This window comes from Molothrus ater, chromosome 3 (genome assembly GCF_012460135.2).
Source record: "Molothrus ater isolate BHLD 08-10-18 breed brown headed cowbird chromosome 3, BPBGC_Mater_1.1, whole genome shotgun sequence".
Lineage (NCBI taxonomy): Eukaryota > Metazoa > Chordata > Aves > Passeriformes > Icteridae > Molothrus > Molothrus ater.
The window spans coordinates 41,818,131-41,836,976 of record NC_050480.2 but is presented as its reverse complement, the minus strand read 5'-3'; the positions used below and the strand labels follow the sequence as shown (position 1 = coordinate 41,836,976).

Here is an 18,846-nt window from a genome sequence, read left to right as displayed (position 1 = left end):
AAGTGCTAACAAGAATCTAATATTTAAAATAGTTGTTCTCTACCCACTTACCCCCTTTTTCAACTATTATTTGTAAATAATTGTACCTACAACCGTGGAAACACAACTGTCTGCATAGAAGGTGTAAAATGAGCCACAATATAAAAATTAGAGTGCTGTTCTCAGGGTGTCCTATCTTTTTCTGAATGGATTTCCTGAAGTGAGGAAGGAAAAAACAGTTTCCAATCTATTATTTTAGATTCTAGTCTCTGACCGGTCACCTAGGTTGTTGCAGTGAACTAAAATAAAAGCAATATTTGCATAATGTTGCATATGCTCCAGTGGTCTGGAGGTGAGAGGTTCTATGTCCTTTTAATTAATGTTTTGAAATGACACCTATGGTGCATATATTCACAGTGTGCTAATGTATAGTTCTATGCCATTGTATGTGCCAGCATTATCAAACCTTAAGGTCCTTATCCAATCTATTCATTAAATATTAACTACAGAAATCCCTATACCATTGTGTGGCTTTTATTGTTGTCTGCAGGAGCAGGAGGAGGAATTCTTTCTTTGAAGCCTTAGATCAGGTTGCTGCTGGATTTATGCTAAATTCTTCCCAAGTTAAGTGGGAGAGGATTGTTTCACTTACTACTGCCCTTCATGCTTTATCTTTTAATCTATGTTACCTAATTTGTTCATTTATCTATTATTTTTTAGTACTTATTTTTTCTTTTTGTACATAAGAGATTGGGTTTTTCATTTTTTAAGGTGCATGTTTCCTACCTGCATACTTACGATTGAGGAGTGAGAAACTGTCTTTTTTGACCTTAATGGAAATTTTGCACCTGCTAGTGTGCCAAGCTATTTGAGGGTCAGTTGAAATATAAATAATATATTTGTCAGTTCCCAAAAGACAAATTGCCATGTTAGAGGCACTACAGCATTTGGCACCACAGGACACTTTCACTGGGGCCAAGTCTAAACATGGAAACCGAACTATGCTTTCAACCTTAGGTACAGTGTCTGTGTGGCTGAAGCATGGAGAGTTGGAACAGCTGGGACAGCATTTGTGCCTGGTCTGTCTTGAAAGGACTTAATCACCCCAGACAAGCAACCTAGCAAATGGTACACACTTTTTTTCTAAGTGAAAAAGTCTGAAGTAATTCCCAAGTCTGGCCAAAACTAAATCCGTGCATTTAATGTTACAGGTTCTTAATTTGTTTGATTTTTTTTGGTTGTTATGTTGTTTGGTTTTTTTTTTTGAGGGGGATTTCTGAAACTGTTTAGCCACCCTGAGAAACACCACAATTACTGAACAAGCTGTAGTTAACTGAGAGCTAATAATTTAGAGTATGCTTGTGATACAGTTTACACTGGATAGAGTTTCATACTGGATATGCACTGTGTTTAAAAATACTCCTTTTACAGAGTTACTGATACTATCTCATTGAGTGCAGATTTTTCCCAGAGTCTGTGAAAATGGAGATGGAAAAGCAGTTTTGAGTGGGTAGAGGCTTTATACATTTGTTCAGTTTGTGAGAGTGCTGTGTTCCAAAAGAGACCCCTTGTGTTCACTGGAGTACACAGTAACTGTGTCTCTCTCAGCTGCTGCTGCAGAACAGGACGTTTTTCAACTTCTCCCAGATGCAAGTAATTTTGCTGGCTATCTAGGATGAAATGTGGCTTTTTAACTGCATGGAATTATTGGAACTCATTTTACTCTTCATGCTGGAGGCTTTGCAGTGCTGTGGGTTGGAGCCATTTTTCAGTTTTGCTACTTGGAGTTTTGGAGTAGTTTGACAGTCTTTCATTTTTACAGTGCAATGCTTCATGAAATACTCAGACATGGAAAGAAGGAGCTGCCATGCATGCTGTAAAGACTGTTCAGGGTAATTTCTGTATTGTGTGTGATAAGTATCTTGTGAGTTAAACCGAAAACTGCGTTTTTAACTTCCTACATCAGTCACTGCTATGCACCTTTATGGATGCAGACGAGCAGTTTGTAGGGCTGTAATTGTTGCCTGTTCACATAAGCTTTTTTCTCCACTTCCCCACAAAGCAATTGCTTTATCTTTGTACTGGAGAATGAAAACTATTGACATCTGTGCACCAGAAATCTGGAAATCATTCGTTACATGACCTCATAGGATCTAAATGTTTGGCAGCAGGCAGAGTGTACAAGGCTGATTTCCTAGGTGTACTGGGAGAGGGCTATGGGTCTTGTGCAGTTTTTTAAATAGATATTCATGATTATGAGCATAACCCAGCACAAAAACTGTTCTGAAAGTGTTTCCTATAAGAAGTTTGTCCTATACGAGCTCTGTATCATTGCCTAGAAGAGGTAATTTAATGGCTCTAATGTAGAAAGCTGCTATAGGTGACCTATTGATCTTGTCTGTTCTAGTGATCTTTGTGCTTCTGTGCTTAACTCACGACAGGCCCAGACCAGTTGTTACTGTGTGTTCACACTTACACGTATATGCATAAGGAAAGTAAGATTTTGGTGCTCTAGCACTTGCCTTGGGTTTAAACAATGATGCATTTAAAAACACAATGTTTTTAAAGTATGAAGTTAAATGAATATTGACAAGATAAGTGGAACCTACATAATTTGTTGTGACCTTCATGATGGAGAGCTCTTGCTGTTAGAGTTGCCTCCAAGAGTACTGCATAAAGCCTGTGTAAATGTAAATATGAGATCACTGCTAAAGAGTGGAAATGGAGTTATTCAGTAAAGATTGTTGGGAGCATTTTTAATGGTTGGAAGATCATCATATGATCTTTTCTATTTGATGTAAGGAAGCCACTTGGGTTTCCCACTTTGTGAAATAGATGAAGACAAGTGATCCAAAGTTATTTGGTGGTTGAGATTTACTCTTTTTTTTTTACCTTTCGTCTGGACTTCTTATTTGTTTTCTACCCAGAATTTTGCACATGTTTAAATTTTTCATTTTAACTACAGTTCCTGGTGTTTTTAATGAGCATTGTTACTACAAGTTGAATGATGACCACAGTAATTTTAACATCCAACTTTTCTTCTTGAAGGTTTTGACTGGAATCTTGTATTCAAGTGGGATTACATGACACCAGAGCAAAGAAGAGCACGACAAGGAAATCCAGTTGCTCCCATAAAGTATGTCTGTACCACCATTTCTCAAATAGATTGTAGTTTGCAATTAAGGAGAGTTAGAAATCATCTTCTTTGAGTCTGAAAAGATATCTTCACTATATCTTACATCAAAATTGAAATTTCATTCACCTATATGGAGCATTATGAGATTCTCAGAAATAAATGGTATTTAAAAATTGCTTAAAACACACTAGTTAATTGTTTACCCTTAAGAAGTAGATGTCACTCAGTTTAAATTTGGTGTGTTTTGAGGGCTAAAAATACAGCATCAGTTTTAATGTTTTTTTGCTGGCACAAATCGCCATCCTTAAAGTAAGTGACTTGTGAGCCAAGTGGAAATTTGGAAGCTGCCTCAGAAGGTGGTAATGGCCATAGAAATGGCCCATAGGAACGTGTGGAAACAACATTTGAAGTGATAGATGCAAAATAAGTTTCATTCAAAAACATTGCCAGTTTTTTCAAGAAACTATTAATCTTGATGTACAAACAATAGTTAACCCCATGTTCATGGTTCTGTAACTAATTTATGTTTTTCTTTTTTCTTTAGGACACCCATGATAGCTGGTGGATTATTTGTGATGGACAAATCCTATTTTGAAGAACTAGGAAAGTATGACATGATGATGGATGTTTGGGGTGGAGAAAATCTAGGTATGTGTATTATTTCCCTTCTGATCAACCTTGAATGAAAGCAGGTTTCATAATTTCCTTTATTGTCAAGGAGTCATGGTTTTTCTGATTTTGTGCAAAGAGGATTAAAAGCCAGCATTTAAATTTCATACACTTTATTGGCAAAATCCAAAACATTTATTTTAATGAAAGAATTATAACAAATGAGAAATTATATGCTAAATATGAGGGAATAAAAGTATTAGCTCATTAAGCAGTTACTTTTTTTTGTAATGGAAGTTGGTTAGTAAAAAATGCAGGCTGTAGATCAGCAATTAAGTATAATAATGTTTAAATGCTGACAGTTGAAGGCACGTTTTTAAGATGTTGCTTAATTTAATCATGAAAAGTGGAATGCAGGAGAATGAATTTAATGTTATTAGATACACCTTAATAAATCAATTAACTTAGCTGACTGAAGAATTATCTGTTTCTGAACTTTGCCAGTAGTATTCTGCCTGGCATCTAAACTTAGTGAATTTTGTCGTTTTATACCTCTTCTTTAGCACTGTAAGATATTAATGGTTGAGAAGGCATTTTTTCTGTAACTCCTTATTTTCAGATGTGTACACAAGTGAGATTTAGGCAAGAGAGAGGAGGGGCTGAGAGAACTTGTGCTTTAGCCATTCTCCTTTGACCTGGTGGTTAAATCTGGCATTAGTAGGTTTCCTGGCTATTTGCATTACAGCATTGTGCAGAGGTTTTCTCCAGTTAAGGCCAGTATACTTGTTTTAAAACAAGAAATATTTGAAAGGAGCAGAATTTTACACCTCCTCAAGAATTCCAGTTTTTCATTAATTTAGTTTTTTGGGGTAGAGATGCATCTCAGACATTCCAAGTAGTGCGTTTTAGGAATGCTTCTAAGCATATAAGCTTCTCTGCTGCACATGCTAGCTGCAAAATCCTGAAATACATTGAACTTGTAAAAACCCACAAGTATTTTGAGTTACTGAAATCTGCATATGCATTAAGCATATGCTGGGCCTACAAGGAAATGTCTGCTGTGTGGAGACATGGTAACCAAATGTTCAATGCTGCTGTAACACACTGAAAAGTTGGAAGGGGCGTTCCTACAGTCCTGTCTCTGACCATCCTGGGCAATTCTCAAAGAAACCCTACGGGTATTTTGAGCAGTCACATTCCATGTTTCTGTTGTCTTGCTATTTTGGCTGAATATTGCTAAATTGTATTTATGTAAACATAATAATTTTTCATTTTTAAATGTCCTGGAAAGTTATTGGATTAATTTAATGCAGCAATACTCTTTTCACTCTGAAAACCACTTTTGCCACTTGAGCACTTAAATATTTGATTAGTTACAAGCGTGTTCTTGAGCTACTGAGTTTTTTTTCTGAACACTTAGCAACTACTTTGAGGCCTTGATAGCAGAAAAGGGCACAAGCAACAGCTTCTCTCTCAAGGATGCCAAGAGATGTTTATTTTGCTCCTGCTCTATTCATTTTCTCCCCCTCCTTGGGAAGAAAAAGATGGAGACTTAGGGGTGCCTGAAAAGCAGGCAGAAGGCAGCTAATGGTTTCTTCCTAGTTGTTGGACTAATTGAAGATGAGTAAAATTCACATGGCATATGATTTAATTGGCAATAAATGACACATGCAGCACATAACTGGAAATCTGTGATGTGCAGTTTAAAATTCAATGTGCACACTTGTCAGGCCTCTTTACTCTCAAGTATAACTCTATATCAGGGGCTTGGTGTTACATGCAAATAAATGCTAAATGGACTAGCAAAATAATTCTGCACATCATATTCATTTATAAAAGCTAGCATTTTTCCTTCAAGCATGTACAGAGCAGCTGTTATGAGGTTTTGTTCACATGTCAGTACCAATTTGACAAATTTTAAGATGAGCCTGCGGTATTTTCTCTAAATTGCCCAAATTGCCATGAAGATAGGTACATTCTCAGACTGCTGCTAAATGTAACTGGTAATGCATATGCATGTGTGCTGTACAAAAAGTGGATCAAGATTAGTTCAATCTCTTTTCCAACTCAGAAACTTCAGTTCTCAGTATGTTTAGGATGCTTTTTGATTAGCTTAGGAAAATCAAAGTATACCAGAGAGCTGGGTGGACCTTGAGAAGGTTTGAGTCTAATTTGAAAACCTAGGCTTTTCTTACTAGTTTTTCTAAAACCAGGGAATGAGTAAGACATTCCTTGTCTTCTATATTGATGACACACTCCAATAAAAAGAACAAATCTCTTACAGAAATGTGACTTGATCTCATAAAGAATTTTTGATGTGCTACTTATGCCTTTTTATTTAAAAACTATGTCCACTGAACTTGCTCTGGTAGTAACATTTCCTACTGTTTGAGTATAACAAAAGAGATGTCTTAAAGGAGTTTGTGGGGTTGTTTTGAGTTTTAGTTGCTGTATATTTTTTCTTTTTCCATGCAGGCTTTAGAAGCCGTGTTGGTACAAGTAGTAATTAGTTTGCTTCTCCCTGTATTCTCGTCCTTTGCTGTGTTTCCCACTGAGCTATTTTGCGTAACATTCATTTTTTTGAGATTCTTCACAATCTAAGGTGCTGAAAGGTGTACAGAAATGAAAAATAAGTTGTCTTATGTGAATACTGTCAAAAACAATGTTGTCATTCATGTTTTTGGAGTATGATCTATCTACAGCTTGAGCTGTGTTGACTGTCTAGGATTCATGAATATGGCAATCAAGAAGAAAGGCAGTTAACTTACACTGTCAACAGCTGAAATCACAGCATCTCTTTTTATCTACTTTTATTTTTTTCTAAATTTTCTCTGGACATGCAATGAAGATAGCATGTTCTCTAACTTGTGGTTGTGGCAAAGTTATCTCTCCAGGTGACTTCTGCAATCAGAAGTTGAAGTTGAGAAAAGTTTTAGACCTTTGTGTCATCACTAGGTGGCTCAGATCATTAGTTTGGCTTAGACACGTACTGTCCATAACCTTGAATTTACAGAAGTTATGTTGTTATTTGGTCTATCCTCAAGTCAACATTGATTTGATATAATTCCTTCCACTGTTTGGGAGTGTTTGTTTATCTGCTGTAATAAGTTAACAGCTCAAATCTATTGGTTATTTTAGTTTGCCTTGGTTTCACTTATCTTTCACTTATCTTCAGTTACTCTATTTTTAGCTGAAAATTTGTTATAAACTAGGTCATTAATTTATTTATTAAATGTGCCTACTATTGTTTGCTGTTCAGATAAAGCACATATACCTAACTCACTGCAGCAGGATTTATGGATTTGGGCAACACTGGTAACTTCAGATAAGAGAAGATACACATTTTGCTTCCAATATAGTATGTTTATTTCCGCTGAGCTTGCAGAATGCTTTAGATACATGCCTTTGTTTATCCTAGAACTTACTAAAAAAAACTGTCTTGATCGTCTCAACAACAATTGCTAAAAGCCTTCTCTGTAAATATAATACAAAATAACAGTAGTATATGATGTTGGTCTTTCATTCCTGTTTTTATTTCAGAGATCTCATTCAGAGTTTGGCAATGTGGTGGGAGCCTAGAAATCATCCCTTGCAGCAGAGTGGGTCACGTATTCCGCAAACAGCATCCCTACACGTTTCCTGGTGGGAGTGGTACTGTGTTTGCAAGGTGAGTGCTGAATAGCAATGGTTTGGGTTTCCTCAGATGGTCAGCAGGTGGCAGTAATTCCATTTCAGGGATCTTGTCTTTAGGAAAATTTGCAATATTATCTATCATGGTAAAGTATTAATTAAAAAGAAACTAATGACTTTGAGTCAGCTATGTAGATTGAGAGAAGAACCTGTGAGTTGAAAGAGGGAAACTTCTGGTGGACACAGACCTAGAATCTGGAAAATAAGGAAATGCTTAGCTTGGCATTTCATCAATATTGTGTGTATTTGATTTTAAAGAAGGCTTTATTTTCAAAACTGTCATAAAACTTCATTTTGTAGAAACAATTTCATTGTTCACAAAAAGCCACAATACACTAAGTTATGAATATGCTTTGCTTGCTTTTCATTAATACATGATCAGCATGTTAGACACAAATATTATGGAAACTGATTTCAGTATTTATGCCAGTCGGTTGGCAGCTTGATTCTCTATAATATTTGCCTTTCCTGTGCTATGTTTAAAAATGCATTCTCTACAGACCTAAGAAATTGCAGTTTTAAAAGCCTACAGACCTAAGAAATTGCAGTTTTAAAAGCTTAGATTAATATGCCTGTTAATTTTCCTGTTGGTACCCATGCATAGCAGTAGCTGAAATACTGAGCTGTCTCCTCAGTTTCTCTTCTATAAAGTGCTGTGAACAGCATGTTCATAGTGGTTTTGACTTAATATGGATAAAAGTATTGCATGAATGTACTGAGGGCATTTTGGTCAAGGCTGTATCAGTTGTAGCTGAAGAATCACTGTAGATTTTGGTTTAGAGACTTGGACTTGATGCTCAGGGAGCTGGAGAACTACAAGTCTCGGCTAAAGATTGTGTGGCCTAAGAGCGGAAATAAAATTGTTTATTTACACTTGAAGGGATGTGGAGCCCAAATTCTGTTTAACATGAAGCAACACAGAGTGCAGATGTACTTAAATTCGTAAGAATGTTCTAAGCTGCTGATATTTTTGGACTCGTGATTCACTTTAGACTGAGGAATCTCCTTAGGGTGTAGTTCTTCCCTTCCATGCTGGTTATGCCACCAAAGTGACTTTAATGAATTTAATATCTGCTAAAATAAAGTCACTGTCCTGGTTTTTTCAGTATAGTAGGCACTCTAGTATTTTTTTTCTTTTTTCCCATTCTTTGAGATTTATATTTTATGCCGCAGTGAAAAATGAATAATAGTACTTATGTGAAAACAAAAGCTAGCAATGAAATGTCCTCAGTACATCACATCTCTGTTCCAACATTTATAGTGTGCATCAGGAGGGTTGAAAGCTTTACCTTTTAAACTGCATTGTGTAAGCTTAGGATGCAACTGGTGTAGTTTAATGAGGTTTTGAAATGACAGTGTCATAACAAGGAGCATGGTTAATAAAAGTGAATAAGTTTATGAATATACTGCGCAGTTTTCCCACTCCTGCAGCTTTTCCATCTTTGGGGTGTTGCCAAGATATGGCTTTTCTTGTGCTGTTAAATAGCTTTCTTGGATGTCAAACCAATATAATGGGATGCCTTAAAATCAATTTTAGCAATGAGAGGATAAGAAACCCTAGGTAGTAGGATATCCTTGTAGTACAGGTGTTATAATACACGTGTGTAGGACCACGGTGCCAAGAAAGTTGGTGCATGGAATCTGTGCTGGTGGTGCAGTTGGGATGTGTTGGCTTATGCCATCATCTGTCTCTTGGCTGTAGGCAGCTTGTTCTGGGCTCCTCTCTTTTTAGCGGGCTAGTCAGTACACACTGCCTTTTGGCAGCCCAAACAGGTTGGTAATTTTGGGTGGGAGACTGGGAGTCCTGTTTCATGGGAGAGAGGACCACATCACCATGTCCTGGCTGTGTGACGTGGGCAGGGACAAGTTTGTGTGACCAATGCTGCCTTAACACAGCACTCCAGTGAGTCTTGCAGGCCCAGTCTGCTCCTAGCAAAGCTGCCTCTCAGTGCTCTGTTTCATTAAGTGGCTCAACATTAAGTGTATCCCATGCTGTGTTCCTCAGCACCCTGAGTTTTTTAGGGCCTTGCTAGTTCAGGCAGTTCTCAGCATCTGCACAGTGCCCATATTTGTGTCACATGAAGCCTGAGCTCTTCTTCCTCCATGAATATGGGCCAGTGGGATACAGGCAGGCATTCTGGCCTTGAAAGTGCCTTTGGGGTCGTTACATCCTGGCAAACAAAGTACCTCCTCTCTCACCACCAAAATCTGTTTGGCCTCTGGGCATCCCAGCTGGTTGCTGGGCATACAGGAAGGGCTGAGTGACTGACACTCACACAGGCCTGAGAGACTGCAGGTGAAGATACATTCACATAGCTTCTAATCTGAATCTAGTAGGATTTTACTTACAAAAAATTAAATCTTTGCAAGAAAAAAAAATCAGTCCTCAAACAAAAAAATTATTCAGATTGGTCTTGTGAAATTTTCATTCCCCATATCCTTTTTGCTCAACAACCTGCAAGCCTCCTCACTTAATCCTGATTGTTTTGTCTTTTGAATTGGAAAATCATATTAAAGAAGTTATTTGCTTACTGAGTTCACTCCAGTTGCTTTAGGTGAACTTGCTGCCAAATGTAAAGTAAGCTTCAGAGCATGGCAGTTGCAAGTGAAGTAAGACTTCCTTTTCAAAGCATAGAGTTATGAACAGTAGAAGTAAATGAGTTTTACGTGGAAGCCAGGGGAGGGAAAAAGCCATTGCACCATGTTGCAGTCCAAAAGGAAATTTAAAGACACCAATTACATAAATACAGCAATTTTAGTTAGAGATGTGTTGGATTAGAAGTAAAACATTTGGATTAGGGTTTTTTTCCCACTTATTAGAATAATCAATCTCTCTCAAATTTTAAAACATTTCATCTTACCTCAGCCATAGAAGACTTGTTTGTTTCATAGGCTTAAGTATTGTGACAGCTTGTGTCTTTTTGGAACTTTGAGTGCATCAACCAAATAAATTCCATGAAGTTTGCAGAAAGAACTGAAAGATCTGTGTTAAATTCTGGATGAGAACCTGCAGCAGTGAGGAGTGTGGAAAAGATATAAATTTCATTATAAATCCATTGATTTCAGTTACGTTACTCTAATGGTTTTCTATTACTTGGATCTTTTATAGGGAGTCTGCTGCCTGACTTGGGGCAACTCAGTGTATAGTACTGGGAAGGGTTAAAATTATTCTGAGGAAAAATTGGATGGTTTAATTGCACCTAGAGAAAATATAACCCATGTGTTTCATATGATTGTCCCTAGAAATACACGCAGAGCAGCAGAAGTCTGGATGGATGAGTATAAAAATTTCTATTATGCAGCAGTGCCTTCAGCCAGGAATGTACCTTATGGCAAGTAAGTCACAAGTGCTTCTTCATCCTATTTGTTAATTCTTCATGACACAGCACCTTCTGAGGTGAAAGCAGTGCTAAATCTGATGTTGTCTCTAACATATTTCTACAGTTCTACTGTTCTTGATTTTTCTGTTTATTCCATAAAATATATGAAGACAGTAGCCTGACTCTGAAAACTCCTTTTTTTTTTTCTCTCCTCTAGTATTCAAAGCCGAATGGAGCTCAGAAAGAAACTTAGCTGCAAACCCTTTAAGTGGTATCTTGAAAATGTTTATCCTGAGTTACGGTGAGTTTTGGCTGAAACAGAGTTCATATGGAATTTTCTTTTTTGCCCTCTCCAGAAATCATTGGTTTCTCTTCCTCCATCCTTGGATATAAAGGATGTGTTTTACTTTATCTGTGAATGCAATGCTTCTTGCAGATTTATTTGCTTTTTTTTTTTAGTTCTGTTCCTAAAGAGTAATTTTTCCATAGTTAGCTGCTTTTTCTACTTATGGCAACTACAGCTGCAATATTTTAGAGAAGAGTGTCCAAAGGACTGAACTTACCTGAGCCTGAAGTTAGTCTCCTACCCAAACTCAAAAGCACATATTCTGTATCCTGTTGTCATCCCTTTAAAGCTTTTGCCCGTGCCTAAGCCCATGCCTAGTTAAGTGAGGAGACTGAATCTTGTTGCAGTACAAATGATGACATTCAGCAGACAAGAGGGCCTTGTGTGTTTGGCAGACAAGGGTAGATGTCTAAGGCTCTGACAAGCTGAGTCTCCTATTCCTTCTGGTCTCCTTTTCTCTTGTCACTGAATAATCACTGACTTCTGGGAAGGGCTGAGAAGGGGGAAGTGAGGGATGACACTGCAAACAGTTTTTGTAACATGAACATCCTAGCTAATGAGAAATCCTCGAAGAGAAATGCTTTTTGAAAGGATAGAAAGATTTTGGTTAAATAATCCATTAAGAAGTATGTTGGTCAGATCTGAGCCCACTAACTAGTCTGACTAGCCTGTCAACCTAATACTGGTAGTGTAGTGGTGTAAGATATTGTGTGTATCTTGTAAGAATACTTGAGGTTTTTTTCCTGGGGCCACTTCATGTCAGTGGTGCTAGGTAACTGCTAGTGACATACAGGCTTGAGATGCAAAAGCAGCACCAGCTATTACAGCCCCAGTGCAACATGTGCAGAACCATACATACTAATGAGTCTCATAAAGCAGGATGATACTGAGGAATTAAGTTCTCCTTTATTTTCTCTTAAGAGTGCCAAAGGATATTTGGTTTTGTTTAATCTGTGAGAAAAAATGTCTCCCCTGAAAAATGTGCTACCATAAGCATTACTTACATGTAATTTTGTCTTGTTCTGTCATCCCTCATGTGCTCATTTTGCTGGGTTGAATTATTATACTCATATTATAGTCTGGAGTTTTTAAAGGCTCTGATATGCCCTTGTTTTACTGTTCAGTGTGAACTCCTGGGCTCTACCCACAGCTGTACTTTGCTGAATGGACTTGCCTAGGTGGTTCCATGCTAGGAGTGTACTTTATGTGCAACCATTAGAAAGTAGATATCAGAAAAACTTTGATCTTTTTTTTAATTCCTAACCCCTTTTTTAACATTTCAGTAAAAACAGTCTGAGAAACATGTAGTGTCCTATTTCTGCCACAAGCTAAGTTGCCTGAAAAGACAAAAGGACTTGATGAGCTAATTGATAACATTAAGCTTTGAGTCACTTTAAATGATAAGTCATCTTTAATTTGATTTTTGTGCCACATTTGTATGTTCACCCGCCTTCTCTGGTACAAGTCTTCTGGTACTGTGTGCATGGTAAGCTTGCAAGTTTACTCATGCTTGATCAATTAATGATTAGATAATTGCCTCCCCTCAAAAGATGATTGAGATTTTGAGATTATAGTCATCATTCATCCTTAACCTCTCATCTTAAAAATACTCTGAGTGTTTTTTACAAACAAGGAGTTAAAAAAAAAAAAAAGTAGGAAAAACCTGCCAAACAAACCCTGAACTGAATCAAGCAGATATTTCTGGTTTTGTTTTAGGGTACCTGATCATCAAGATATAGCCTTTGGGGCTTTGCAGCAGGGTACCAATTGCCTTGACACTTTGGGCCATTTTGCAGATGGTGTTGTTGGAGTTTATGAATGTCATAATGCCGGGGGAAACCAGGTCTGTATGCCATTAATTTTGCTTTCTACACTAAGTCTTGAACAAAAGAAAGAAAGTTAAGCTAAACTTTTAAACTCAAGCAGTTACTGTGTACTGGTGAGAGAAAGATGAATCTAAACCAGCACATCAGTTGTTGTTACAGATGGGCTAAAAAGCTTCTCCCTCAAATATAAGTTTGTGTTTTCAGGATTAGAATCTGAGCCCAGAGATTCATTCTGTGAGCACCACATTATCCCCTTCCTTTGTCACTGTTGCACTAGAGGCCATAGCTTCCTTCTCAGAGGTTTTGTACTTGCATAGAAAGCTCTTTTCCAGTGAAATGGTGTGTTTGATTTTTTGGGAGCAATTTTTACTTAAGAAAATATTTGGTTTGCATTAAGCATATGGCCTAAGATCAGCAAAATAAAAGAATGCTTTGCTGTGCTGCACTGTTAGTCATTTACAGTTTGCAATAGTGAAGTATAAAAAAAATCTGTCATAAATCCCCATTTGGCACTTCTAGAAAACAGCAGTGCCTAAATGTTCACTCACAGTAAGGGGAGTGTTTTAACAAATCCTTTCTAATCCTACTCCTAAACTAATTGTAAATGTGTCAGATCTTTAAATGAGAGCATTAATTATTTCAAAGAATCTATTTATGCAGTTTTGACTTAGTTGTCATTCATGAAATGCACACAGAGGTTCTCACTGCTTTGTGTGCTGCTTTGTCACTAAATCCTTGTCAGATTTAAACCTGACTTTAAATCAAATGTAATATTAATGTGTCAAGTACAGCTGTTAAAATAGAAGGCTGACCAATTAAAAACTACTAAAAACTACTCTTGAATGAGTGTCAGACTCTAATTTAAATTAGAAGAGGAAAAACCTAAAATAAGATGAAGCCTAAAATGAAGTAATTTCCTGCAAGATGTATGATGACAATTCATTCAAATCAACATGTGAGAAATGCCTCCTTTCCCTATCATTAAAGGAAATTTATCTCTGGAGGCTTTTTCAATTACCTTTATGAAAGTACTCTCATCTTTTCAGAAACCACAGTGGGGTTTTTGGGAGAAAGGGTAGATGTGTCACAAGTGCCTTGGAGCAGAAATCGTAGAATTTTCTGCTGATGTTGTGTGCTCTTTGTAGATACACAAAGTTATCTTTCTTTTTCAAACTCCTCTCCCTGAAGCTGACCCTCTTCTTTCTATGTATGTGTTTTTTCCTGTGGCATTGACCTTGACAATCCACTATGCACTTGCTCTGGACAAGTGCATAGTCCTTTGAGAGGACATTCAGACAGGTCAAACCCAGATTTTATGTCCAAGCAGAACTCATATTGGGTTGAAAAGAAATGACAGCATGGGAGGAGAGGGATAGGGAACAAACCACAGTCTGTAGATCTGTACTTTGTGTTTTGCACCTTATTCTTATCAGGAGGTTTTTTGAGGAGTTAAGGACATTATAGGCTGTGACAATCTTCTATAAGTTGAAGAGTGTCTTCTGTCTTATGTTCAACACAACTTAAAATGCAAAACCTAAGTAAAACCAGGATTTCTGCCCCTTTTTTCCGCTGCTCTCCCCTCCTCCAGGCTGGTACAACTCAGGGGTAGTTGTGCCTCTCCAGAGGGCCGAGTAGCTTGTGGTGTGCTTGAGAATATGCAAATATGCAGGGTTGTGATAAAGAGCTAAAGGTAAAACCAAATGCACTTAGGTTCAAGGGGAAGGTTTCAGGTTAGTTTGTCTACTAACTTTTTATTTCTGATTTCACACAGATTTTCTCAGATATTCTGATTTTTGCAATAAAGCTATCCAATTTCCAGCCTGTGCCCTGAGCATATACACTGCTTACAGTTTCTCCTCTGGTGTAGTGGAACTTGTTCCATCTTACCTCCATTATAGTCATAGTTACTGATCTGTGGAGGAAAGTATCTATACACTGTGTCTTGTAACATGAGGGGCCATCATGTAGATGTTTCCAGCAACAGGGCTTGGAGCTTTCATGAAGCAGCTGTACTTTGGCTTTTAAAAGGGTTAACTTCTTGCATAATTTCTGTTGTGGCTGGAGCTCATACAGCTTTTTGATGGAAGGGTAGAGATGTATAAAGGTAATCATTTCAAGGCTCTAATTCTCACTGCAGGGTTCTCAGATGCAAGTTTTACTACATCCCTGGTAGTATTTTCAGCTGTCATTTTTCACTATAAATCTTACCAGGGAAGAGTTTGGGACCGTTTGTAAGTCCTGATAAGCTCTGAAAAGAACTTGCTTAGTTCCTTTGGTTGTAACTAAAAAAAAGTGACTATTAATATTTTATTATACATTAATGGTTCTTGTTGCCATCTTACTGGACAGAACTGAGAAAGCAAGTAATTTTGCTATCATCTGAGTTTAACATGCTGAGAGTAAAAGAAGTTATCAGCTAAGAGTTTGGAAGACAAAAGGATACACAGATTTGTCCTGGCTTTGCTTTGTTTTCCACAGCTGTCATCATTCTAGTACTTGCAGAATACTGTACAGTAAACCCATCCAGTGGCTTGAGACCTGTATGGTTGTGATTACTTGTAATCTCTTGGGTTGCAAATTCTGACAGTGTTCTGAGCATCTCTTCCCAAAGAGATTTAATAATTGTTAAATCTGCTGAGTTTCAAAGTAATTATACATTTATTTTATTTCTGAAACACTGATTACATGCAAAATAACATTTAAATGTTATTTAACATACAGGCTTGGCCCTGTATGTCTAAGGTTTTGTATTATACCACACTAAATCCTCTTAAGTTGCTTGAGAGAAGCTAATCATGCCATTTTAAGTAGTTTATAAGCATGATTTGGATCATTAGCCTGGCTTTAATCAAGTGGCTTCTTTCCTCAAAGGGTAGTTAGACAAATGGAGACCAGTGTGGACCCTGGAGACCAAACTTGAAAGGAGAGAGGCATATGGAGAGAGTCTGAACATCAGTGCAAGATCAGGCTCTGTGTGAAAAGATGCTGAGATCAAACAAGCTTGGCAGCAGTACATGCAGAACAGCTTCTCTTTGCTCTCTATTTAAGAGTTGCATATTTAAATACATTTAACAGAGATTCTGTTGTACATCATGCCTTGCATGGGAGGGAACATTCTCTCTATCCCTTTTGTGTATTGCTTTCTGGTAATCTTAATTGTATTAAGAACTGCTGTTTCCTCACTGTGGTCCATGTGCTTTGTTCAGTGTGTGGGCAGGGTGGCCAGTGGTGCTGCAGACCAAGCTTTTAGGGGTTTTATGTATATTTACAGATGTAGAAATCCTTCCACATAGAAGAAAGGGACAGGTGTAATACACACACACACAAAAATAAATACCTAACAAAATAAGCATTTGGAGGAGTATCTTCCAGGAGGCCCTGTGTGACTGGCAGCAGCAGCTGTGTAAAGCCAGCAGAGGGAGCAAACAGCAAGCTCTGCCCTGAGCTGATGTGGGGACACTGAAGCAATTGGAATTACTGTTTGAGATGGACTTTTCATCTCCTGCCCTGTGGGAAACAATGAACTGTTCTAATGCCAGTACATAGCTTTTTGCAGGATTTTAACTTGGGCTGTGTATGCAGAGGTAGCATGTATTAACATACACAATTTTGTACACTTTGTTTCTTCCTTTTTGTAGGAATGGGCCTTAACAAAGGACAAGTCAGTGAAACACATGGATTTGTGCCTTACTGTTGTGGACAGAGCTCCTGGTTCACTAATAAAACTTCAGGGCTGTAGGGAAAACGACAGCAGACAGGTTAGTATGTCGTGATTGCACTCTGCAAAAGGTGGGGAAAACAAGGATGGTGAATAAACAATGCCATGGTGATCTGTCATATCTTCTGTAGGCTCTACTTTTACTGTTGTTTGTGTGTGGGAAGCTAGGATTCATGTTGTCATAAGGGCAGAATAAGCTTTATCCCAACAGGGCCTTATGTAAAGGTTTCACCCATTGCTGTGTCACAGCGTTCAGCTGCCTTGTGTGTCTTCTGAAAGAGTTTGTATATTCCACAATGTCTTTTTGAAAGGTCTCACTCAGTGAAGTTTGAATGTTATGTATGCTGTTTCTCAGAAAATGTGTTTTGGCTTTCCTTCTTTTCAGTCGTGGCCTGCTTATAGCAGCCCTAGAAATCATCAAATTCATTTTTATCAATACAGCATTGTAACTTCATCTATTTCCCATGACTGAGGAAATTGACATTTGCAGAGTCATACCATCTTTTTGATCTAGTCAAAAAACAACTCATCTCTTTCTGCTCAGTCATCAGTTCTGATCATCTGCCAGCTTCCTTGCTTCTATATCTGTTTTGGCAGATAGGTTCCTGAAACACTGTTTATTGATGAAGGAAGGAATATTCTTGCCACTCTTCAGAGAAGGAAACTAAGGAAGCAAGATTTTCTTGATAAGGTTTACAGGCATGTTATGGTAGACATACAAGAGAAACCACCCCCCCCCCTTTTTTTTTTTTTTAATCCTGTATTTGGAGTTTATTCTGTCCTTGACATCATCTTGGACAAAGAACTTTTGACAGCACAGATTTCTTATCTTCTGTAGAATTGAAAGGTGTCTGACAAATTTCTGGATTTCTGTAGAGTTGACTATAGTGAATGTGCTTCTTGCTTCTCTATGCTTAGTATTGTAGTGCTATGTGGATGGATTTTGATTCTCGTTTTTTTCTTCAGACCAAAGGTGTCACACAGGTAACAGGGTGAGGTAGTGTATTTGAGAAGTTCTGAACTAGAGGGAAATGTGTTGGTGTATTCTGTGTCTTGCAGAGTGTTAGCAGAAAGAACAGCTGTTCTGGCAAGGCTTGCCAGAACTTACCTACTCTTACTCAAGGATCATCCAAACTGCTCCTGTTTGTACACATTTCCAGGCACAAGCCAGGGAAGCTTATGAAGGCTGCAAAGGACATGATGTAGAATTCTTCCTTTTCCTGCTTTTCCAGGTCAATAACTGTATTTTCTCTTCCAGAAATGGGAACAAATTGAAAGCAATTCTAAACTGAGGCACGTTGGCAGCAACCTCTGTCTAGACAGCCGAAATGCCAAAAATGGTGGTCTCACCGTTGAGATCTGCAATCCTTCTTTGTCACAGCAGTGGAAATTCACACTTAATCTGCAGCAGTAGAAGGACTTACAAGCAAAGTGCTGTTTCAACTGAAAAACATTGGGCAAAGTTTTGATTGAATTACTGATGTATTTCTTAAAACTTTCCACTGAACTTATATACCTCAGTATTCCACCTTTATCTGAAAGTAGAGTGCTGAAGCAGACAGCAGGGATCCAGGGGACTCAGAGCACTGCAAAGATGTCACTGAGCATCACAGGAAGAAGGAATTGTGCTGCAGACTTCAACTGTTCCTTTCTGTCTTCAGCTACTACTTGCACAGCAGATAATTAACTCTAGGAACAACTGACGTATTGTAAACAAAAGGATCTGAAGAAACATCTGTGGGGAACAGTGTGGGAGGGAGGGTGGGAAAAATTACTAGGAGAAGGTAATTTGAAAACTCCATTGGAATAGAAGTCATGGTTTGTCATTTCCAGAACCAGAAGTGTCATTTTGAAGTTTCTTTTTTTTTCTCCTGTGTGTACTTGGTAATTTGAATATGAACTTTTCTATGATGGACTCTAAATATAAATATATGAAAGTATATATATTGTCAGCTCCCAATGATTTGTATCAGTTTTCATCATCCTATAATTATCAACAAAGTGATTGACATATGTATAATCAGAAATTGGATTGGAGTGTAGGAGAGACAAACTCGGAGGGTGCGGATTTTGTGCTGCTGGGTGTGATGTCCCTGCTAACACTGGATGCTTTTGCTTTGCAAACTGGATCTACTTCTTAACACTTCACCCTCGCTGGAGATCATGAAACTCAGGAGGAGAAAGGAGAAAGAAAATAGCAGAGGAAGTCAATGCATCTGCCC

The 18,846-nt window shown here is 37.9% G+C and overlaps 1 protein-coding gene across 2 annotated transcripts in view; it reads left to right on the top strand.

Annotated features, from left to right (window-relative positions):
• Positions 1 to 18,375, top strand: part of GALNT2 (polypeptide N-acetylgalactosaminyltransferase 2) — an 86,641-nt gene extending 68,266 nt beyond the window's left edge. For both annotated transcript variants that reach the window (XM_036380593.2, XM_036380594.1), the window contains exons 9-16: positions 3,028 to 3,115; positions 3,660 to 3,763; positions 7,265 to 7,391; positions 10,658 to 10,750; positions 10,952 to 11,035; positions 12,797 to 12,923; positions 16,545 to 16,664; positions 17,883 to 18,375. In XM_036380593.2, coding sequence (XP_036236486.1) covers positions 3,028 to 3,115; positions 3,660 to 3,763; positions 7,265 to 7,391; positions 10,658 to 10,750; positions 10,952 to 11,035; positions 12,797 to 12,923; positions 16,545 to 16,664; positions 17,883 to 18,038 — 899 coding nt within the window. In that variant the 3' untranslated portion in view covers positions 18,039 to 18,375. The remainder of the gene's footprint in view (positions 1 to 3,027; positions 3,116 to 3,659; positions 3,764 to 7,264; positions 7,392 to 10,657; positions 10,751 to 10,951; positions 11,036 to 12,796; positions 12,924 to 16,544; positions 16,665 to 17,882) is intronic.
• Positions 18,376 to 18,846: the final 471 nt, after the last annotated feature.